Source organism: Meleagris gallopavo, chromosome 20, assembly GCF_000146605.3.
Source record: "Meleagris gallopavo isolate NT-WF06-2002-E0010 breed Aviagen turkey brand Nicholas breeding stock chromosome 20, Turkey_5.1, whole genome shotgun sequence".
Classification (NCBI taxonomy): domain Eukaryota; kingdom Metazoa; phylum Chordata; class Aves; order Galliformes; family Phasianidae; genus Meleagris; species Meleagris gallopavo.
In genome coordinates, this window is record NC_015030.2 from 3,227,317 (window position 1) to 3,251,626 (window position 24,310).

Sequence of the window (24,310 nt, forward strand, 5' to 3'; positions counted from 1 at the left end):
ACCTTTCAGATTGTGAAAAGAAAAAAATATCAATCTCAGTTTGAACAAAGGGAATACGGTAACAGAAAAAATCCAGTTAAACTGTAATAGTTAGGCTGCCCTGATTCCTTGACAGAGGTCTACAGTTTCTGTTTAATTAGAAGTGAAATAAAGACATACCACTGGATCACTTCCCAATCTTAAAATTGTTTTGTTTTGGTTTTTTAATCATTTCATTTTTACAATACAGAGGCAAAAGTAATTAGAAAAGGAAAACCAGCTGAACACAATCTGCCCAAAAATTCTCACATTCAAAACAGTTACTATTTTGGATGTGAACTCTTTTCATGGAGACACAATGATGAAATGCATTAAATACCACGTTTTATGCTTTCCCCTGGAAGTCAACAGATCTCCAGAACAGAAAAGATGCAGCAGTCAAACTCACTAATAAGAAATAACAGTTCTGGAACATCACTGAAAATTAGTGTTCAGTCTCTCTGTTCAAACAAGAACACAAGAGTGCTAAGTGAGACCAAAACACCTGGCCCAGTCCATTGCTTGGAAAGTGCCCAACAGTCTGTGTGTACTCCTATATTGACTTCTTGTCATTATAAAGCTATAACAAATTATCCAAAAATCACATAAGATAGAACTACTACATTCACAGAGATATCACTGTACTTTTGCCCTGTTATTTTTTCCATTCTGATATTGCAAGAACCCATTTTAAAAAAAACACAAATGAACTTAAAGCAGTTCATTGTATAAATTAAATCAAACTGGGTTTCTAAACTTTCATCAGAAACAAACAGAATAAGTTACCAGCCTTAAAGTGCAAGTTAGCTGCTGATTATTTCATATATTCTATTCAAATAATAGCACTGACACAATATAGAAGCATATAGATTATTGTTATACGACTGCACAAAGAAACATGAGGGAGAGGGAGAAATAAAACCCCAAGAAACTAATTTCATTTTGGAAAGAAAAATTTATTAAATAAGGCACACCCAAAACAATGCTTTAGACAGAAGTACCTTAAATATCCCCACAGGCATATTTTTCACTCTGGAATTAATACTCCAGTCCTTATTCAGCACACTCAGATCAGCAAATTTCAGTCTATTGCCATGTATGAAGTCTCTGAAACTACAATCTGCTAATTCAGGAACATAGTAACATTCAGCAACTACAACTCACCATCTGAAATTCGGGAAGGGAGTAACAATCCTCTTCTGCCTAATTCAGCCAGAGCCAGGCATCCACCGTGCCACGCGTTGTCGGTTTCCTGGAAACTAATTTGAGAATGAAAACAAGCTTTGTTAAGGCTGACTTTGCCTTTCTGGATTACATTTTTTCATGGTGAATTCCTAACAATTTAAGACACAAACTTTTATCTTCTCTTTACTCTTGTTATACTTTTAAAACATAAGAATGATGAATTGAACATATTTCCTTCCCCATTTTGTGCAACATAAACACTGCTGTAAATATGATCAAATAAGCAATGACACATAGGCAAAAAAGTAAAACAGAACCAATTATCAATATAAATGTAACTTCTTTGTGGAAGAACACAATATAAGGGTCTCATGCAGAAAAGGAAAACAACTTTCTGTGGCACTGCCAAAGATGCAGGTTTACAGAACACAGCCAAGACAACTCATTAATTTAATGCCAAACACAATCCTTTACTAGAAGGAGAGGTTCAAGCAGTATGACAAAAAGATTAGACAAGCTTGTGCATTTCAAATGAGTGAACAGTGGTGTTTAGATGCCTCTAAAAAAGTAAACCACAACAATGACTTGTAGTGAACACACGGTTCTGGATGGCTGGGAGATAAAGGAGTGAAAAGGGGAAGTTTGTATGCTGCATGATTAACAGTTAATTAGTCAATTCTGTATTAAACTAGGAATAGGAATCCAAGAATAAGATACTAAACAACTAAACTAGGTCATATCAAAGCTTCATCTCTCCCAGGCATACTGCCTCTGAAATGGACCCACAGCAGATGCTTAGCCGAAGACAAAGCATAAAGGATCATTCCCCTGTTAGCCTCCTCCTGGCTTTGGCAATCAGAAGTACAGGACTTCCCAAGCCAGAATGTCATATTTAATAACCTCTGATGGGACTCCCATCCATTAATTTGGATAATCCCTTTCTGAACTCCCTTAACACTTCTGGCTTCCATAACATCCTGTGGCAATGACTTCCACAGTTTAATTGCGCGAAAATGGACTTCCTGATGCTTCTCAGTTCTCATATTATGAGAAAGAGTGAATAGTAAACAATTGACTGCTTTCCCTTTTTCTTCATATTTATGGTTTTATGCACCTCCATTATATCCTCCTACCTTTTCTTTCCCACACGGAAAAGACATCAGATAAATCACATTTAACAATTCAGTTTTCTCATCTCTTCCTTTCCTAACATCTAACACCCCACTTGCCTTCCTGTTTACCCAGACAGATGCTCCATTGACATGTTCACAGAACCAAACTATGCACAGTGAATGCAGGATCTCTTTCCTGAGTAATATTAACTGGCTTCTCACTGTCCACGTTCATCCCTAAGTGCATTAGTTTGTATTCAGATGTCTTTTATAGTCTAGTTACTTAATTTAAGGCTAATATGTCATCTTCTCTGACACCTTCAGTTTTCACTGTATTAGCTAATTTAAATCATTTCCCAATTTCATCACCCCACTGTTCACCTTTTTTCCAGGGTAATTTTTGAGTATTTTGGATAGAACAAGGCTTGCACAGATCCTTGCAAGATTGTGCTGAAAACCTCACTGCACTGTGAAAAAATAATTTCTTCCCTGTCAACTGCCTTTGAGGCTATGCATAAGACATCCTTGCTTCTTATCCTCAGAAATACAATTTAAACTGCCAGTGATGAGCAAGTGACATATTATTTTTATTTTATTCACTACATATTTAGTGCAAAGCAAACAGAAGAGATTCCCTTTCTCCCTTCATTTATTCCAAAGCGTTTCTGAAGAAAGCAGGTCACTCAATTACTAGCTGTATTACTCACCCCTATGACTTGAAAAACAAGGAAAGAAAACGCAGTGAGTACATGTCTTTGAAGCTCCAGGGATAATTGAGATCAGCTGCACCTCCTGAATTAATCACAGTAATGCAGTGGAAGTATTGGCTAAGTAGATACTTTCGTTGCAAGTTTTTAAGACTGTATCTTCTTTTTTAAAGCAGTATTTTTTGAGCTCAAATTTTCAATTTGTATTCTCCACCAAGGAGAAGAACAAAAGAAGAACAGATTTGAATAGCAAACTAAAGATTACCAAAATTTTTCGTCAATAAAGAAATTACTATTTTTGTTATTGGCTTAGTCCAAAACACTGGCTGAAACCTTAAATTCTTTAGAGCTGAAGGTTTAGCAAGTCCACAAGCCTCCGTCTCACACAGCCAAGAGTAGGCTCTTGGGCTAGTAACAGTAACAGAACAATGCAAGTATATTGCAAAGCTCTCCAAAACACTTCCAGACTACAAAAGATCATCTAGAAGAGAGCAGAGAAGATTTTTTGATCAGGTATACACTGATCAACACCCTGTGGTACAAAACTTCTAATGTTTTACTGTTTGAATGTACTTTGTGCAGTGTGAATAACCACCACCTTTTCTTTATCCCAAATCTTCCATCTGCTACTTTGGTTTGTTTCAGATAATATGAAATCCAGAAGGCAACAGTTCAAGTCACTGATGATCTTGTGCATTTCTGCTATACCCCTTCCATTCATCAACCTTCCTAGGCATCTTAGCCTCACCTTCCACAGAACATTATAGAATACTCTGAGTTGGAACTCAAAAATAGAGTTTCTGTTCTACTACGTGCGTACTACATTCAAGTTATAAGCACACAGGGAATTTTTAAAGCAGCAAGTTAATGAGCTTCAGCACTTCTGGTTTAAAAGATTAGGAACAGTTTCCTTGAATTCCTATTCCTACTGGATACCAGAAGAAAGGTAAAAAGATGTATGAATTCTTAGATCCATTTTTTTTAATAGTAGTCCTCCTATTTCATAAGCACACGTTTCAGACGCATGTAAAATGTGATGCAAGATTTTTACCTAAAACAGTCCAATAGAGATCCGACCACATCATCTGCTAATTCTTTTGGAAGTCTTCCAGTAATTCTACCTATTCTACAGAAGTTAAAAGAAAAAAAGCATACAGTGATTCATTAGTTCTGTCATTCAATGAGTAAATACAATTAAAAAAAAACCTAGTCACTGGAAACTTAGAGTAAAACAAGTGAATTCAAGAGGGCAATGTATTATGCTAACACCAGTACCCCAAAACACCAAATCTCGAGCTTGGAGTCAAAGCTACAAATTAGAAGAGTTAAGAGAGATATGTGTGTGTGTGTGTGTGTGTGTGTGTAACATACATAAAATATATATTAGTGGAAGAAAAAAAAATTAAATGCTACCTCACAGCCTTTATCTCAAGTCCTATCCAGAGTGCCTATTTTCAAATATAGTGAAATTTTCCTGAAGACTAGCCCAATTTTATATGCATTCATAAAAAGTCATATGGCTTTACAACATGAACTATGTTAAAGGCATTTGAAGTAACAGAATATTACATGACACACAAATCATCAATCATGGGTTATATTAAGGCTGTTTGTGTTGTTTGCTTTAATTTATAAGTTTAGAGGAATAACAAGAAACCTACCCTTTTGCTGCAGACCACCTGACAATAGTGTCTTTGTCTTTCAGTCCAACCAACAGTTGCTCTGCAGATAATTTTGTTTAAACAAAACAGATTATTCAACAGATTTATTCAAACAACAGAAATACTTAAAATGTTACAAATTCATTTTCGTCCTAACATTGCTGCTTCCTAATTTAAAAATATTTGTATCCAGATTTCTTATATCTGCCAGACAAGTGTAAAAAATTCATTTTATTACTTAGCTATAAAAGCCTTCTGATATAATTTATAACTTTTAATTAGAGCATATTCATTAGCAAGTTAGCAGAAGCCCTTCCTTAAGAGTACATACTAATACAAAATGCTGTTCTTTGATAGTACCATAGCTTAAGAATTTCCAGCATAATTTTTAGCTTTAATGCAGTACCATTTTACTTTATTTTTCATTACAACTTTAACAAATCTTCCATTCTATGAAAGGCTCAAAATATCACTTCTGTATTATCAGTAAAATGTATTTCAATAAGTCCCTCTCTCTATGCCACAAAAACACTAGAACACTAGTGAGTTTCTGCTTGAGATGCCAACATTTAAATTATTTGGTAAACACATGGTATGGTATGGTTGCTCAGGTTGAAATTTTAGTCTTTTGAATTGTTCAAGTTAGTGCAGATATCCAGAACACTTTCTTAGCACTAAGAATGCTGCTTTCCTAATGTACACATAATGTGCAGACCTTACAACAAGTTCTGTCCCATTTCAACACACCTACAACATTTTCAATCTCTCCTGGAATGTCATATTCCTCATCATCCTCAGCTTCATTAGCAGCAACAGTTATCTTTTGGCTTTGCATAACTGAACTCTGAGCCTGCAGGTTGGCAGCCAGAGATCGACAGCCACGCTGGTATCTGCAGAAGAAACAGAGACAGTACATTTATTTTTCTGACGTAAGTTTCAACTGAAATAGGCACATACTGTCACAAAACCTGCTTGTCAAGTTATACCTCCAAGTGCACAGTTTTCCAGTTATTTAATGTTTGTGTTAAAGGAAAGGGAAAAAAATATCCCATTCTCCTTTCTCCTGACCCAGTTGCCACTTTTCCAGGTAGAGAAGAGCTAAACTACTTCCCACTGCTGACCACAAAGAGACACAAAATTCCCATGCCCTAAAAAACTCTCCAAAACCTTTAAAAATAAAAATCAACTCATTAAAAATGGTTTTAAATGGTAAAGTTAGCCCAGGGTTTTCTGCACAACCTGTACTCACATATCTAGCCTGTGGTGCAAACATATCCTTACAAAAGAGATAATTTTCATGCTAAACTAACTTTTGCCATCGGGCAAGGCACACTCTCCACCTAAAAGGAATTTTCTATGCCTAAGGACGTTCTCAAAAGTTAGTAAAAGGAATACAATAAAAAAAAAGTCACCAACGGAGCCTGCAATTTTCAAATATCAGTGCGAGAAATCTGAAAATTGGGTTGCCCTCTGGCAAAAAGGAAAAACAGACACCAAAACCTGACTAATATGCAAAACTGAAGTGGGATTGCAAACCACTTTTCCCCTGTGAACTTTCTATCGAATCAGGATAGAACAATGTAATGGAAATATTAAGTTCACTCTTACAACGTGGAACTACGTCAACTTCAGTACCAAAGGTTGCTGTCTTCCCATTTTTACCACATCGTGCATTATATAAAACAGGCTTCTGCTTTTGTGAAATACAACATTATATGTCACAATATTGCTCTGCTATACCGTAACTGTAAAAATTACAGGAAACAATATATGGCCTAAAAATTTCACATGAAGTATGTATTCAGTCTTAAATAACATGATGATGATTTCTTTTTCTTGTAGGAGAGAGCAGGAAGGACAGAGACTGGCAAAAAAAAAAAAATGGATTTAGGCATTTTTTAGTTTCTGAAGTGATTATGGATTACTTGTTCTAGAATTCTTTTCTTTAAAAAAAAATTTCAACTTGAAACTAACCTCCATTTTGCTACCTTCGGTTTCACAAATGTCAGTCCAAGTCGTTGAACAAGTTTCATCCCCAGCTTGCGAAGAACCATCTGATTGCTTTCTGACAGCTTGCAGTTATCAAGACACTCAAGTACAGTAGCAGCTGTAAGACAAAAAACAGGTTAGAAAAATGCTTAACAACAATTCAGTGTAAAAAAAAAAAAAAAAGAGTTTAAAGTCTCCAAAGTTGTTCAGATTTAGATTTCTGAAGGTATTACTGAAACACAAATGTCTTATTACCTACTTGTAGCAGTTTTAATACTGGCCAAATAAATGTAATATCCTTCAGCCACCAAACAGGAAGGACTGCTATAAGGATTACTTTCAGCTGTGGAAATCACAATGAGTCCAGCTTATGAGGAATATTTATGCCTCTAATTCTCACCGGAAGCAACATATTCAAGTATCTGTGTCTAAGAATCTTCTATAGTCTAACAGAACCAAGACTGAAAAAATCACAGTCAGTTATTCTGTATCCAGTCTCTGCATACTTAGCATTCACTTCCACCATTTATGATTTTCAGGTAGCAGCAACTGAACTCTTCTGCACAGAAATTCTTATGACAATGAATGCCCATGAACATTTAAATGCAAAAAATAATACTGATGTGTAAACAATCAGCAACAAAACTTTCCATTTCCATAGCACATCAAAGCCATTCGTCCACCAAAATGAAAACCACAGATTAATGGAGAACGAGCGTAAAGCTCCAGACCTCAAAATTTTCACAAGGAACACATTCCTGCTACAAATAAAATAGTCTCTTTGCAGTTGAAGTCTGAAGTGATGACTTATTGAAGAATGAACTTATAGCTGATCAATAATTAATACAATCTAGTTACCCAGGCTCTGAAGGACATATCAGTCTTAGGGTAAACAAATTGGTTATGTGTTCTGTAATCTTCTAGTCCAGGCCCACATCAAGTTTTCAAAAATACTAGGAGATCAAGGGTACAGCAATTGTTTCCAATTCTGTAAGGGCACATGACTTTAAAATCTACTCAATTTTTGATCAGGTTTTTGTTTTATCCTCACTTATTCCAGTTCTAGTAACATAAAACACGCAAGCAAAAAGGTAAATTACTATTATTCCAATAACTTCCTAGAGTTCTTAAGCCTAAGTAACCTGCATTTTAAGAGACTGAAGAAACATCAACGCTTAGAGATAGAAAGTTAAGAACATCTAAATATAAACCTTTTCCAAGTCCAACTCCTCAATTACTGTGGGTCATCTATAGAGCTGTTCATAATTCTGGTTACCTGACGTTCTTAATTACTTCTTAAGCTTCCATACTGCTGCTTTCTACTGCTCAGTAATAACATTCCTCAATATTTTCCATTTGCACCTGACCAGCTCTGCAACACATCTGTCATTCCATTTTGTTTGTCTTCACTATCTTATCTCCAGCTTTACCCATATCTCAGGCATTTTGTAAGGAAGCATCTGCATGTTACACTTCGTTACTGGAAGAATCTAAACTGCTTCCAGCTCTACATCTACAGAGTTTCTTTTCTGGAGTCAAAACAATTCCATTAAGTCAAAGCATTCTAATGTGAGTTTCCATCACTACTCAATTTTTGTGAATAGCACAAACCACGTGCTTTGACAGTCAGTTCTGTGGTCCTTCTCTATTTTGCAGTGTTCTGCAATTAGCCACCATCTTTCTATACCTCTCTTTATCATTACCAATGAGAAGCAAAGCAGTATTGTGCAGTCAGTTCTGAACATATTCCAGGATGCACCATGAGAAGAATGTAATTCCAACATGTAAATACAATATTCAGACACTTCTGTCTTCTCCTTACAAGTACCTGCCTATCTCTAATTGCATCCATTATAATCTGTTTCCACTAAAACCTTTTTTTCTTTTCAACAGTACCACTAGATGATTCCAACCGGATTCCACACATAGCAGGTTCTTTAAACCTGGTATTACATGTTTTATCCTTAAACTTGGTGTTCATAAGCTCCACATCATACAGTTTCCGTGTTCTGTGCTCAGCTGCTGAGGCCCAGCATCCAACCTTTCCATCTACCAAATCTTTAATTTTCTGATGAGATTTTCCAACATAAATACTTCATTTGCATCTTCTCCTCCCTCACCTTCTCTCTTCCTCTTTTCATTTTGCATGCTTTAAAACTTCCCTGTCGATTTTATTCTTTACAGCACTGTTCTTTAACAGCATATCCTTCTCTTTTCTTTTTTACTTGAATGGCTTTAAAGCAAAATCAGGATATTACAAACTTACCATATGGTAAACAATCTTCTCTTTTGCCATGTTTAAACAACTGTGCCTACAATTAAAACAGGGAAAATAAATATAACAATACAGAGAGTTTACAGCTCAATATATCAGGCATTAAGTTCTACAATAGTCAGTCAACTTCCTGCAATAATCTGTAGTGTTTACTAATTAAAACGGCATAAAAGAAAGTCTCTGGGTGCTGTTCTACTTCTTTTTAAGTCAATACATGTCAAGGCTACTGTAGCCCAACCTGTCCCTCCCATTTATATATTCATGCAGGCATTTAACTCAGGGAGCTGAGCTGGACAAAAAACACACTCAAGAAAACAGGGGGGAGGGGAGAAGCCACTCTTTCAGGCAACCCAGCTCCCACAACCATCCAGCTCAGTGCTTGGTCACACAAGTCCAATGCAGGTGCAACCACAGCAGCTATTATCTAACAGCTCATGTTGCTTTCAACCTCTAAAAAGTGAGGAATGTGAATGAAGAATACTGCAGAACATGAATAAAGGCAGATGAACGAGGGGAACCCCGTGAGACCTGGTGACATCATTCTCCAAACTAAACAAGCCTTGCTTGTAATTTAGGCAGAGCACAGCACAAGGAGGCACATCAATGCTTCCGTCACTGTGAGAAGCAGGACAGGTGGACACTGGTGAGCAAGCTCCATCATTAGTGACAACCAAACTCAGACAAGACAGGGCACAATATAGGCTAAACTGCTGAGTATTTTATCCTGTTTCTCCAACAGCTTTCAAGAACTCCGTTTTAAACTAAACAAAGTCAGCTACAGAACTCTCTGACTGCAAATACAACTCCATCAGGCATATTTTAATTCCTGCACCAAGGGATTTTAAGGAGAGTTCAAGCGTTCAGTCTTCCAAATAGCTTCCAAATCATTTACATACAGTTAAAAATCCCATTAGATCTCAGCACTCCAGTGAGAAGAACAGACTGTTCATACCAGGCAGAAACGTGTTACACTATTAAAATGGCCTCGGTCCAATTAGTATGTATCAAAACCACCACGTTCAGCCCCTTAGCTTTCCTTGAACTTTGTCATTCGTCATAAGAAAAATCTTCCTCACTAAACATGCCTAGCAGTTAAACAAGAACAGACTTACCTTAAAAACATGTACTTTCTCACACATACCAAATACACATGCCTCCTGCACTGCAGGTGTGGTTAAGAGCAACAAAAGCAATAAAAACACCTTCAGGCTATGTACCCATTATATTTTGTTGTGTAACTAAATTACGTTTCAGAATCCTAAATTAGCATTTCTGATCAGTTCTACTACAAGCTATACATAGTGGAATTTGACAATACTTATTATTCAAGATTTGTAATGCTTTGCTGAAGTAACCACGTAAGTATGACATCCTTTAAGAACTACATTTACAGAGCAGAAATGCAACAGAACTACTTCAGCCTCAGAACAGCAGCTAACTGAAACCACCCCTGACACAAACAGTATGAATACAGAATAACTTTTATCAAGATACCACATTGATATAAAATAAAATCCCACTAATATATGACAAAACTGCTTGACTAGAAAGCCTAAGGAAGAGCTAAGAGAAAGCGAGCAAAAATCTCAAAGTCTCCCCTGTTACCAACAAGTCTGGAGTGGCTTCAATTTCTTTTCAGCCTCTTTGCTGAAATCTCATAAGCTCATTTCTTCGTAACTTTGCTCCTGTGCTCAAAACAGACAGGCTTCACAAGGCCAGCAAGTTTGTTGTGGATGTCAGGAGACACTGCAGCATTTCTGCAGCACCTTATCCCCACAGTTACCTCTCCATTCTGTACAAATGCCCAGTGAAGAGCAAATACTATTTTGAAGGAATGCCTCAAAATGATTAAGACCATACACAAGTGCATTCAAACAGAACAGTATAATTCCTAAAGTAATGATAACAAAGAGAACAGCTTCTTTATATAGCCTTGGGAGTTCCTGGACAAGTTCTTTTGGAGATTTCCCTCCATATGTCTTAGCAAACTTGGTGAGCTCCTGAAAAGTCTCAATGGATCCCTCAAAACATCTGTGTGCTTCCATTCTGACCCAGCTCCTACATCCCAGCACCTCCCTACAAGGCTCTCCAGGAGTTTCCACGTCCTCGAGGCCGACTTTGAATTCAGTTCTGACTCTTCAGGAATAACATAACTAGGAGGTACGGCCTCTAAGCAAGAAGTAGGAAGAAGTTCACCAACACAGAAGCAGCAAATAAGAAAACTCCACACAGTTTTAAATGTCAAAATCATCACAGCAACTGCTGTAAAATCAGCTGAGAATACACTAAAAATACGTGGGTTATGTATTCTCTCAGATAACAAGTCAGGCCTCAGACCTTCAGTGCACACCTCCTGCTGTCCTTCGGTGACACAGCAAGGGTCTAACAGGGTTAAACAAGGGTTTAGGCAACTCTGACAATCTATGCAAGAAAATCTCAAGGAAGAGCATTTCATTACTTGAGAATCCGTTACACGCAATGTGGACTCCCATTAAGAATATACTTTCTTCATCTCCCTTCTCCTTCCATCTCCCATCTCCTCATAAAGCACATAAAAGAAGCAATCAGATTTCCAGTGTTGAAAAGTGTTCAGCTGTACAAACCACAGCAGTTTATTCCTTTCTCTGACAAGGGCAACACCTGGTTCCAGTGGTCGCCTTTATTGCTCTATGAGGATTAAGGGATTTTATTTCATTGATGCATGTTTTTAGGGAAAGTACAAATTAATCAAATAATGCTGTAGCTACAGTGTTATAAATTCATAACTTAAATGACCTGGGATGTAATGTTTACACTGTTTTTGTTCAACAAAACCTATTACATATTGGTTCTTGAATAACAACAGAAGAAAAAGGAATCTGTGAAAGGAAAGAAGTTGTGTTTGCACTGACTGGTGTCCACTGCAGTTAGAATACAGCCTTCTACCCACCTTTTTGCTGCTTTACCAAGTGATACATTAGGTATTTCTCTCTATCAGAGAAGAGTTTACAGGTTATTTCTAGCAAAAAAACATTTTGTATAAAAGTAGGTGATAACCAAACTGGTGGGAACTACTTTTCAGATGTTCTACAGATCAAGAAATTCAGTTGTTGCTTTGTTTTCCTGATTGTAGAATCATCAAGGAAAAAAAATCTTTTTATGACTTCTTTGTGAGTCAAAAAAGGCAAAAACATTCAGAAACTCAAATCTCCCAAACTTTTGAGCGTGGGGGGGAAAGCACTTTTTCTGTTGTTGGCCTCTATAATAAAAGATATGTATTTCTTCTGGCATATGCTCTGTACATGGATGTGCATGAAGCAGTCATTGTATAGGAAAAATCCTGCAGCTCTGGCTGTCTCAGCATTACACTAAAAATCAAAGTACACTTTGCATCACTGCAAACCAACAGAAACTGGGGAGAAAAAAAAAAACAACAACTCGAAAAGGAAAAATGAGCAAATCAGCATTACAGTATTTATTTTAAACTTCCTGCCTTGCAGGACAAAAAACAACCAAGGCACATCGATTCAGAAAAATCTGATACAAACAAAATAATTAATAAGTTTGGTTTGCCACCTGTAGAGACAACAGCTAATGATACTAAAAGCAAGGAGTCTGAGCCTGCCCATTGGAGCATCCAGGCAGCCAAAGTTACACCATGGTCTCTCCACTTTAATGAGGACACACAGCAACTCACCCGACCTGTTGAACTGCTGAAAAGTATGTGACTCCCTCTCTTATAAATAATTAAGCCACCTACAAATTAGAGAAAATCAGTGGTGTGCAAGCGATGACGACTGTCAAGTCTGGTTTTGCTTTAGAAATAGCATGGTGCAAGGAAAACAAAACCCAGTTTCTTAGTAATCACCGAAGAAACACACCACACCTTCCAATTGTCTGCATAACCCACTTTGGGCTCCACGAGATATATCAACCAGGATCATCTCTGGGACATGTTCCCCAAGCTATACAAATCACCAGTAAGGGTGGCCTGACTGTTTGCTAGCAAATCTATCTTCCTGTTGAGCAGGAGACACCAGTCTGAGTCTACCCTCTGGTTGTAACCAAGCAAGTTGAGGACTGGGAGGATAATTTCTGCCTCTATGGGATGAGAAGAAAACGGTATCTTTCATTACTCTGGAGCACCCCCTAGTAGTCACACAGCATCCAGGTCGAGGGAAAGCTATCACTCCTTCCTGCCTCCGGGCTAGATGTGGGGAAGTAAACAAGGTGAGGGAGGACATGCTGTCAAAATAATAAATTTGCTTGAAAGTAGAGAGTGTTTAATGTGTTATATGTGCAACGAATGGTAAAACAGATTACAACTCTTGTCCTTCGTACTTCTTCAATGCAAATGGTAGACTGCATGCATTTGTCAGGGTATTGGTAATGGTAGCTAATGTGACAACCTTCAACACAGAGCACGGTTAAATAGCTGGTGAGAGTTATGTTTTCATCTGATCTTTGTTATTTATCAGAAATTTACAGTAACACGTGGGGAACCTCCACTGTAACAAGACTGACAAAACACAGATTTGAAAGCTCTGCTTTTTGTACACCTTTATCTACAAACCATTAGGTGATAACATCTACTTAAAAAAAAAAACAACGCCAATGGACAATGGTAATTCTTTGAGAATGCCAAAAATACAGAGACTTGGGAAACATTCTATTTGGAAATAGCCTATTTTTGTGCCTGTGGGTCTGAAAGAATAGAGTTGGAGAGTTCTTTCTTCCCCAGAGCAAAATTTACATAAGCACACAGCTATTGCTAAATAACCTTCGCATTAGAGACAGCTCAGGGAAATGCCCTGTTCTTAAGACTCTCCAGTTTCATCAGATCACTGCGTAGGGCGTTTTATTTTTAATTATTACTCACACTTGTATACTGAATCACCTATAAAACAAATAAGGTTTAATAAGTTTCAATGCCCAAGGCTACCTCAACATGATGACATCTCTGTCACGCAAGAATTGGGAGTGCTACACCCTGCAGCAATAACTAAAAAGCTGCTTGATATAATGGCAGGTTTAAAAGCAAACCTCCAGACCAAGAGAATTTAAAATGCAGATTCTTAAAACAGGTTAGACATTTCTTTCAAGTAAACAACAATTTTATATTTATATAAAAAAAGGCAATTTCTTATTAATCTAATCCACCCCATTAATCTACAATCCTTCAAACTACCTATGCATACAGTGAATCCAAGTACAAAAATGAACTCAATTCAACAATGCAATTTTAGTTTCAAACATAAGAAGTCAGTTTTAAAAACCGAATCTGAAACACCATGAGCAAAGATTCCTGCTAGTGCACACCTGTTGTGAAATGATATATTACTGACGACAGGTGTAAAGAGAAAAAAGAAAAAAGCATCAGTGGAATTAAAATGTGTAATGCAGGCTGCATGTTCCAACAAGAATCATGAAACAGTAGTACTTGTTCTACACATAATGCTGAGTTAGATTAAACAGTAGCATAGCTAATCACCGAGACTTCAGGCCATGGAGAGGCAGATCAAAGTGCAGCAACACAGAACTGCTCACCGTGTACCGAACTTGCAGTTTCAGTTCATTGAAATGCAAGAGTTTCGTGTGATTTTAGAACAGTTTTGCCATGCCAATCTCACTACAAGTTATTTCCTGAACACAGACCATCAACAGTGGTTCTGCTGAAATCCACACTGTCAGGGGAAGCTCTGAACTGATCCAGGGTGTTGGAGGTGGAGGGGGAAGAGAGAAAGAGGCAGCAAGTCCTTTTCCACCCACCCTGCTCCAACATCATGACATCCCCAAAACCTGCCTTGCTGCACGGACTGGAAATTGAAACATTCTTCTTTCTCCTGTTCCTTCAGGATGAAATGCCCCAGTAACTACAGTTTGATTCCTAAACAAGTTGCAGGAGGAATCAGGGCAAAGAATTCTGAAGCTTGGCGACCCAAGTTTTAGTTGCCCCCCCCCCGTGGATGCATTTTGCTTTATACAGTTTGCAATTATTGTTTTGTTTCTGGACAGAACTGCTAACACCACAGATGTTTAAAGGAACAGGTTTACTTACTTTAAATACTGCTTTTACTTTTGGCTAATATTTTTGGTTCAACAACATATTATTGTTATAAATGCGTTAGTAAGTCATTATATTCAACTCTTATGCTTCCTACTCCAGTTAAACACATCCCTGTACACATACCTACATATGTATCTTTCTGAAAACCTTTATTCTCTAATGATGTAATTCAGGCTTACATTGCAGTAATTGAAATTAAAAATTCAAGACTGGATGCAAGAAAAGGCTTTAACAATTCAGTCTGCTCATTCCTACCAACTGGAAGAAGAGTTATGAGCTATCAGACACCACCAAACTAGCTTGATAAATATGTTCTCCCACCCTACAACGTAGAGGAGGAAAAGAAAAAAATCATACAAATGCAAGACAGAAGGCTGCAGCTTCCAGGTATATTGTATCACATTCTAGTTTCGATTCTACTTGTTAAGTATTCACCTGTTTCGCTTAGCATGCACTAATGAACAGGTGGATAGAGCCAAAGCCAAGGGAATTATGACAAAACACGAATGTATTAAACATCCTACAGGTCTCATCATGCACCTAGGATGGCAGTCAGTCAGTCTCCCTTTCCAGATCTGACAATAAAATGATGAAACATCATTCTGCCTTTTGAAACAGACTGCAACACATACAAGTAATGCTTCCTCTTGCTTAAGCAGCAAGTTCTAAGTTATTCTAAATATAGACTGTTTCTCGTATCTTCTGATTTGGAAGAGCTGCTGAAGAAGAAAAAAGTACTAAAAAACCAACAACACAAACTCACTTGTTCCACAGCTTTGCTTTGATGTTTAGGAACGTACTGCATCCAAGTCCTCAGAGCAATTATTCAAAAAAGAGCTGCAAATTTATGCAAATTATAGAAACTCATACAAATGCCAGAAAATCCTTACATCTGTGCTAAAACTATACAAGTCTATGCCATTCATTGACTTCACTCGTGCTATCTCAGCTCATTAACAACAAAAACAAGAAAACTCCACAAAATCCTTCACTCCATCCAAATATATCTGGACATCACAACTGACACAGATATCAGGACTGTTATCCAAGTAATTCAAAATACACACACACAAAAGAAGTATAAAACTACTGGACAGCTGTTAGAACAAGATATTCCTAGAATGTACAGGAGTTCTATATAGTAGTGCTTCAGGAACTAGAAGCTTTTTCCCCAAGCTGAGCTGTTCTTTGATTCTATAATGAACTACTTTTACAACCTGAACTAAGAATTCAGCACTGTGAACCACAGCATGGCTTGGAAAGGACCTTCAAGATCATCCGACTCCAATCCCCCATGAGCTATATAATTACTTCACAACGTGCAGCATTAAATGAAGAACTTCAGATTAACAAATACAAGGAATAGTGTAATTTTCCAGCCTAGCCAAGGACACTGCCTATTAAGTTCAGTATGTTTAGTAAAACTAGTGAGAACGAACAAGTATTCAAGAAGAGTGGCTAAAACTTCCACAAGTCACTTGCATTTTGGCTAACAATTCCAAAAAACCTCCTGCTGTACCAAAAGCCCAGCTTTTTCATTTTCTATAGTTCAGATAACTTTTTTTCCCCCCACAGGTTTGGTAGAAAACAAAAAAAATCTGAGTTACAAGAGGATTACAAACAGTAAACAATCCAATAGTTAAAGGAATTTTTCAGTTATTTATCGGTATCTGTTCCAGCAAATTCACTTTCACTTGTTGATGAAAAGACTATGTAGAGAAAAGACTCACATGAAGTTACAGTACATGAGAAGTTATTTCACAACTGCTACTGAGCAAAATCTGACTTCATATTACTTTTTTAACAAACAAAAACTTCTCTGTGCATTTCCTATTAAAGTTCTACCAGAACAGAATCACAAGGAAAAGTAACATGCAAATACAATCATTTATTTTTTAAGAGAAAAAGAGTAGTTACCAGGGCCTGCAGCATGCCATTCATAACAACAGTCCCCTCCATACTCTGAAAGGAGGATTTAGATAACATTGACAGTGTCCAGTCCAAGAAGTCTGCCATTCTTTTCTGCCTGACATCAGGGCGAACAATAAATCTGTCATGGAAAAACAAAAACAAAGCAAAACATAAACCACTTCAGTTACTGTCTTTACACGTGCCAATGAAAATTATTTTTCCTACTGTCCAAACAAGTTGGAGTTTCTAAAGACAATTCTCCAATGGACATTTTGCTAAATTCCTGATGGGAATAAAATTCCAAAGCACCGTGTTTGGTCATTTGGCTCCTGAGCAAGGCTTTGATCCAGAGTTTCCACTGATACCAACTTGTAAACTAGAATCTTAAAGATTCCCATCTTACTTGCAACGCAAGAAACTCTCTAGTTCCAAGATAAAAATTAGTGAAAAGCTAAAATGAATGTAAGGATTCTCCTCTATTCTCATCAAGAACAGACAGAACATTGGCATAAAACAACAACAGGTCCACATAGCACTCATTATCAGCAAAATCCTGTTCCAGGCCCTAAGGACTAATCCTCAGTGCTGTATCTATTTGTTCAGATTTTTTATAAGTCAAACATCCAATATTTAACACACTGAATGGATTAAGAAATGCATTCTTATGGAGGACCAGGAAGTTTATCATGGCTAAGCTCCTCCTCTAAACCTATAAAATCAATCATAATCAGAGCCAGCCAAGCCATGGTTAGGGCATCTACTTCAGCCCTAACCACATTTAGTCTCTGTGCACCTAGAAGTAAGGTTTCTAGTCCAGCAAAGTTTCAGCCTAAATTAATAAACTTTCCCCTAAAACACAATCCAAGGAAAGGTACAAAGGAAAGCCCACACAGTAGAATTCTTAATGTTTAAAGAAGAATGTGTACAGAGCCTGCACGTGGCTGACTTATACAACTACAGATTAAATGGGGAACTGCATCAAGAGCCAGCAAATCAGGAATACAAGGAACACAAATGCTGAGGAACACCTGAATTGTCTTCAAAGTCAGAATCGATTGTGTTCAGCAGAACAGTGAGGATTTGCAGGCATTAGGTGAGGGGGTTTATTTTTTGTTTTATAATAGAGCACCAAGAATGAAGCCATTCTTTTCCACAATGGCAGAGGTAACAGAACAAGCTTGCCAAGTAGATGAACTGGTTCCCAGACCCTTTCTCAGCCCAAAGGAGTTTAAATCTTAATTGCTCAGAGGAGTGCCCTAACCTCCAGACTAGAAGCAGGACAGGATATGCCTCATCTCCTCCAACTGCAGCCAGGTCACTGAACAGACAGGAGAGAGAACTCACTGAACAAACTCCAGCTACTCTGCCCTATGAAAAGGGAATGACTGAAAAATGGGAAGTCTTGGATTTCAATGTTTATGAATTTTACTTGAAACGTATAAATCCTAGCGCAGGAACAGAACTCAGACTTTCCCTACTCTCCTCCTTCCCTCTCCCTACAAAGAGTTTCCTACTTGGCAGGTTACAGAGCTATACTCCAACATCTTATCTCCTGTGCATCCCAGGGCTCTTGCATTCCTGCCTACCTAACAGTTTAACTTCAAGATGATGAAGCAGTTAAATCAGTATCTGATGAGTCACGCATTCACTTAAATACTGCTCTGAAATATTTCAGAATAAGTAAAAAGAAGTAAAAAACTGTCCCCAGAATGTTATATTCTAAGGCCACGTCTGTTAGGAATTTTCTGCACAACACAAAAGAGACTGACTGTTTTGTCAGCAGATTTACAACTGGAGCATTATAATCACCAAATGTTACTTCTTAAAGAATTTTAAGTCCTGTGATTGAAACTCAGAATAAATTCAGAATAAAGCAAGCATAAGGACAGCTATTTCCCAAAAAGACAGTAAGAATCTGTTCTACTAAAAGTTATATTTAACAACTATTTTGATACAATTAAGCCTTATAAACGCTGTGCATCCTTCAGACCAGAGAAAAACTCTAAAGCTGATTTTGTTTTTCAGAGTAACTACCCTCATCCAGGATAACTATTGCATTTTGTTCAGCCCCAGAGCCTCTGGTCCTGTAGCTGTCCTGGCAAACCTATGTTGGCAGAGCCCCCTAGCGTGTATCAGAGTAGGTGCTAGCATGAAGACAGCTGTCCTTGCTTAGTTAAGTAAGAAAACAAAAAAACGGGGGAAAAAAGGGACAAACTAAGCCAAGGTCTTGTTCATTAAAATGTATGAGAATAAGGTATGTACTGTGACATGCATAGTAAAAAAGATATGTATGTAGTGGTATAGTTTACATTTTATGCAATTTATTTTCATATGTCTATCAAATAAAAACAATCTCCACTAATGAACCAGAGGAGGAAAGAAGAGAATTTCATTATTTCAAATTTATAAACATCTCCAGCAGAGATACAAAGATTGCAGAGATGCCCTCCCCCCAAAAAAAATCAGAAAAACTGCATCTCCTTCACAAGCGGTTTGTTGTCTGAACACCAATCCTTGTAAAACAATTGAATTTAGGAATTCCCATTATGCTTGGTTTTATTTGATTAATTAATTGATGAAAAGCCTATGAAAATAGAAGTACTGTTTTTTGGACAAGAAAATGAAAAGACAGTAAGGATATTAAGAATCTAGCATTAACGTTTCTTTTTATGTACCTCTAGTAAAAAAACAGCCCTTAACACAGCATCTGCCAATTTACTATGCACAGTGCTACAAAACCAAGCAGCAACACAGAGTAACTTCATCATTTTCAAACTCTGCAGCAATCTGAAGAGAATTCTGTTAGCCATAAGGAACTTTAACTAACACTTGTGATGGACAGCTGTTTTTCTAGCACAAAACACATCTCCAGTAACGAATCGTTGGATACGATTAAAACAGGTTCAACATCTCAATATATTTGACAACTTTCTGTCCTCCCAATGCTATCATTACTGGCCCATCAGACTCAAGATGACACAGGAGAAGGGAGTTAGCTTTTTCCCTTTCTGTCAAGCACAGGAGGGACTTACTTTGAAACCAGCACAGCAGCCGCATCTCGAGCCTTATCACTGACAACCAAGTAACACTAAAGACAAAAGAAAACTGATAGTAAAAGAATTCAAACATGTATATTTAATAACACAGCTACTCAATTTCATACATTAGTATGTAATATTTATCTACAAACATTGTCCTGAGTTTAAGAGAATAAAAAGCAAAAAATAAGTTTTCCATTTAACAAACAGTATCACATCCAGTTTCTTTCAAAGCAAGTTTACCTTTCCTGAAACCCTACGTTGCAGCTACTGCAATTCCACAAGTGATGAGCCATTTAAGTGCTGCAAGTGTCAAAAACCACCAACTGTTCAGGTGTTTGTGGAAAAGGGGATGTTCATTTTTATCTTCAAGAGATGACACATTAACCACTTCAAACTTATGTCAAGAACAATTTTGACTTTTGCTGAAAATTCTTCAGGCAGTCATAGCTTCTTCATGTGTTACTCATCCTGACCAAACACTAAATTCCTATGTAAATAATCAAACTTGGCTTTCAGAAAACTTAGCTGATACTTTTAAACTCTAAAAGCTGTTAACATAGTCAAAGGCACACACTCCTATCGGATCCCATAAAATATTTCCTCAGAGAAAAAAAATACTCACACTCACTATGCACTAAAGAAGTGTATATAAAAGATTCTAAAACTGTAATTTTTAGAGAGTAGACCAGCATTTGTTATATACTAAAAAAAAAAAAAAAAGCCAAAGAAATGCCATACATTTGAGCATGTTACACATGATGCACCACACTTACTTTAGCTATTTCAAGTATGCGATCCATTGTTGGCATACGAGTAGGACCTTCCTCAGAAAGAATATTTCCATCAAACCGAGCCAGATCAAAAGGAATCAGGCATATCATGGAGAGCCATAATAAAAGCATGTAACGAGTTTCCCAAGTCTGGAAAAGAATAGTCAAAATATGCATTTGGTTTTCTGGAAGATATTCCAACAAGGTGCGTGGAGCATAAGAGCTACTAACTTCCAAGGAACTTTCAAACTAGAAAGACAGAAACATAGAATCTGAATGTTCTGAAACACCAACTGAGACAGAATTACAAGAGATCCCAAGTTGGAAAACTAGGAATGTAAACGGACCCTCCCTCTGAAGTCTGGACATGTCACTTCTTTCCAAAGGGAAACTGCATTTTCCTATTTTCCTGCTTTCTCCCATTTGTGCTTTTGGTCCTGTTAAACAGGAAAAAAATAAAATGCAAACAAACAAAAGTCCACCATAAATTAACAGGGAAAGTGACTCATCATGTAGAGGAAGAAAATTTATGTTCTAACACAAACACAACAGAAAAAGACCTAGAGAGAAATACTTTCTTCTTCCTAATTTAGAGACAAACACTTTCTTCCTAATTTTCTACATATTCTTTTCACAGGCTTCTTGAAACAACTTCAGTGTGTTTGCAGAGACAAATAGACAAGAAACAACTTCTACGGAGCCTCCACAGTAAGGCTTCAAAACAAAGATTAATATAAACTATATACGTATATAAAACTACATATAAACTATATATGTATATTAAAATATGAAAAGTTGTATGAAAAAGATTACTTTTGTGGCAATTGCTATCTAAGAAATAAAAGCTGTACAACCATATCAACATCAACAGTAGTGCTGATAGAAGCAACTTATTAAAAATCTATTTGAATTTAGAGAAGCAGTACAATTACTGTCTTCATATTCACAACTTCTGTTATCTTTAATAGATGATGATCACTCAAATTTAATCAACTTTTATAAGCCTTTTGCAGTCACATTTTTTTCCTCCCTCAAAAGACAATATGAACTACAGTACTTCAACCAATGCTTCAGAAATTATTTGCTTATATAATGTTTCAACCAATACTTAAAACATTCCCAGCTACACTGAATTTTAAATAAGTAGGATACTTATTTAATCTTGATTTCTGCATTCAGTCTAGCTGTTAAGTTAATGCTGTTCAGGGCATACCATAGCTTTACATGCTGTTGGGTTTTTTTGAGAACAATTTTCTACATTGTTCCAATGCTCTTCAGTTTTTTTTGTTGGGAGACAGAAGTATGGCAGATTCTTACCTCACAGTCTTTTGGACTCTGGTCTGCAATCATATCCAAAACAGGCTGTAGATCAGTGACTTCGTGAGGAAACAGTCGGAGAAAAAGTTTGTATCCTCTCACCTGAAACACAGTTTCAAAATTCATTAAGCCATCTGTCATCATGAAGTACTGAAGAAAAAGAAAAGACCCGCTGATGAGTTATTATACAGACCTTGTGTAATAAGAACAGAATTAACCTTGAGATTCCGGCATTTTTACAAACTTAGTAACTGAATTCATGAAAGGATATTTCTTTAAAACAAGGGACCTCCCAAAGACTGTCTAGTTTAGCTCCTTTGCTCAAGCAAGGTCACAGAATCACAGGGGTTGGAAGGGACTTCTGGAGATCACCTAGTCCAATCCCCATGTAAAAACAGGTTCCCTAGAGGAGGTTACACAGGGGTTTTGAATATCTTGAGGACGAGAGCCCACAGACTCTCCGAGCAGCCCGTTCCAGTGCTGTGCAACCCTCAAAGGAAAGAAACTTTTCCTTATGTTTGCAGCACATTGTCCAGGACCACATCTATTCAGTAGGGTTTGGAGTAGCTCCACTGATGGAGACTCCACAATCTTAGAGTAATCAATTCCAGCATTCAGTCCTTACAGTAAAAAAAGCCTGTTTTAGAATTTCAGATGGAAATTCCACAATCTAATTCTTCACCATGCTTTACTCTTCTTCTTAACATTGTGACTCATGATACTTCCAATCCACATTTTTAATGCATTCTGAGCTTGCTTTTTACTACTCTGTATCAATGAATAGGATGAAATATCAAGGAAATGCTGCCTTACCCCTCCCCCCCAAAAAAAACAACTAATCTTCCACACTACAACTTAAAAGGTTTTACTGCATTACTCAGACAATAATTACTTTTCTTTCTATTTTTAAACTAACATGTTTTCAAGTTCTTTAAACAGCAAAGAAAGATACTGGAAATTTACACACTTTCAGTTATAGAATGCTTAATTTTGGTTATGGGATTTTTGTACCTTTGTAATGATGTAAAGAAATTTAAAAGCCAAGTGAAAAAGCACAGGAGGAGATCCACTGTCTCGTATTATATCCAGCAACATATTCATCATCCACTCTAATGAAAGGAGAGGGAAAAAAACAAGTGAGAACACACACAGTTTGACGACAGTTTCTTTCTCATACTTCCAATAGTTGGGAGTGAGGTAGTAGTCATACAACATATCTAATATTAACCTCAGCAATCTTGCAATGCACGTTTGAACTTTCTAGCTTAAGAGATTTTCAAGTATACACACAAAAATTATTGTGTAAAAGATGGCATTCCTACCTAAGTGGCGATCCAACAAGTGAGGCTGCTCCTGGTACTTGTCCATTATAACTGAAAAGAAAAAGAGGTGCCTGTTATTAATAATTCAAATTAAAGGCCCTTAAAGTCATTAATTGTGAGAGAGACACTCCTGACTCTTGACAGTTTTAGTTTAAGATTTCAATATCCTCAAGCTAACTGTTGCCACACTTTTAGATGAGATCAAGGAGCAAGAAAACAACAGAGAAATTAGTGTAAAAATACAATACAATAAACACCATTTACCCTTACTGAATCAAAAACTCTCTTCCAGGAGTCTCTCAAATTACTGTTAACTAGAAGTTATACTTCAAAAAGATCATTAAATGATCAATACTGCCTGGGTCATTTTAGATATTTGATCAGAAAACTGCTTTTTAATTAGAAATGTTTCATTTTCCTGCATTTTTTTCTATCAATTCTATCAATTTCTATCAATTCAAACAATCTATTTTCTATTTTTTTCTATCAATTTTACTCTCTATCCCTTTCTCCATCTCACATCAAACTCAGGTTTGACATAACACAGCTTCAACAGTGCTGCAGTTGACCACTGGATGACACTGCACAACCACATTCAAGATACCAGCAAGTCCAACAGTATCCCGTCCAACAGTACCCTTGCAATAACCTGTACAATTCCAATGGGATTCCATAGCACTGTCTACTCTCAAGATGGAAATCTGCATTCCCCATTATCATTATTTTTCCATTGTAATTAATGAATCTGAAGCTGTGTATAAATAAAAGAACCACAGAATATAAGAAATTCTATCAATGCTCAGAGCAATAGCCTGAAGTGGAGTTTAACTATAACTCATTACTCCATCAAATTGTTTTCCCAGATCAGAGTGTGGTAATACAAAATGAAACCCTAAATAAAAATGTTGAAGAGAATGAACTGCAAAAACAAAAAAAATATATTCCAGTGCTATTAC

The 24,310-nt window shown here is 37.0% G+C and overlaps 1 protein-coding gene across 1 annotated transcript in view; it reads right to left on the reverse strand.

Moving 5' to 3' along the window:
* The window catches only part of TBCD (tubulin folding cofactor D), a 108,308-nt gene that overhangs the window by 82,216 nt on the left and 1,782 nt on the right, over window positions 1–24,310 (reverse strand). Inside the window, exons 2-13 of the mRNA XM_003211411.3 lie at window positions 23,355–23,405; window positions 23,044–23,141; window positions 22,033–22,134; window positions 20,719–20,865; window positions 19,937–19,992; window positions 16,911–17,043; window positions 8,939–8,984; window positions 6,658–6,790; window positions 5,431–5,573; window positions 4,684–4,744; window positions 4,074–4,148; window positions 1,183–1,277 (exon numbers count right to left, since the gene is read on the reverse strand). Coding sequence (XP_003211459.2) covers window positions 1,183–1,277; window positions 4,074–4,148; window positions 4,684–4,744; window positions 5,431–5,573; window positions 6,658–6,790; window positions 8,939–8,984; window positions 16,911–17,043; window positions 19,937–19,992; window positions 20,719–20,865; window positions 22,033–22,134; window positions 23,044–23,141; window positions 23,355–23,405 — 1,140 coding nt within the window. The remainder of the gene's footprint in view (window positions 1–1,182; window positions 1,278–4,073; window positions 4,149–4,683; window positions 4,745–5,430; window positions 5,574–6,657; window positions 6,791–8,938; window positions 8,985–16,910; window positions 17,044–19,936; window positions 19,993–20,718; window positions 20,866–22,032; window positions 22,135–23,043; window positions 23,142–23,354; window positions 23,406–24,310) is intronic.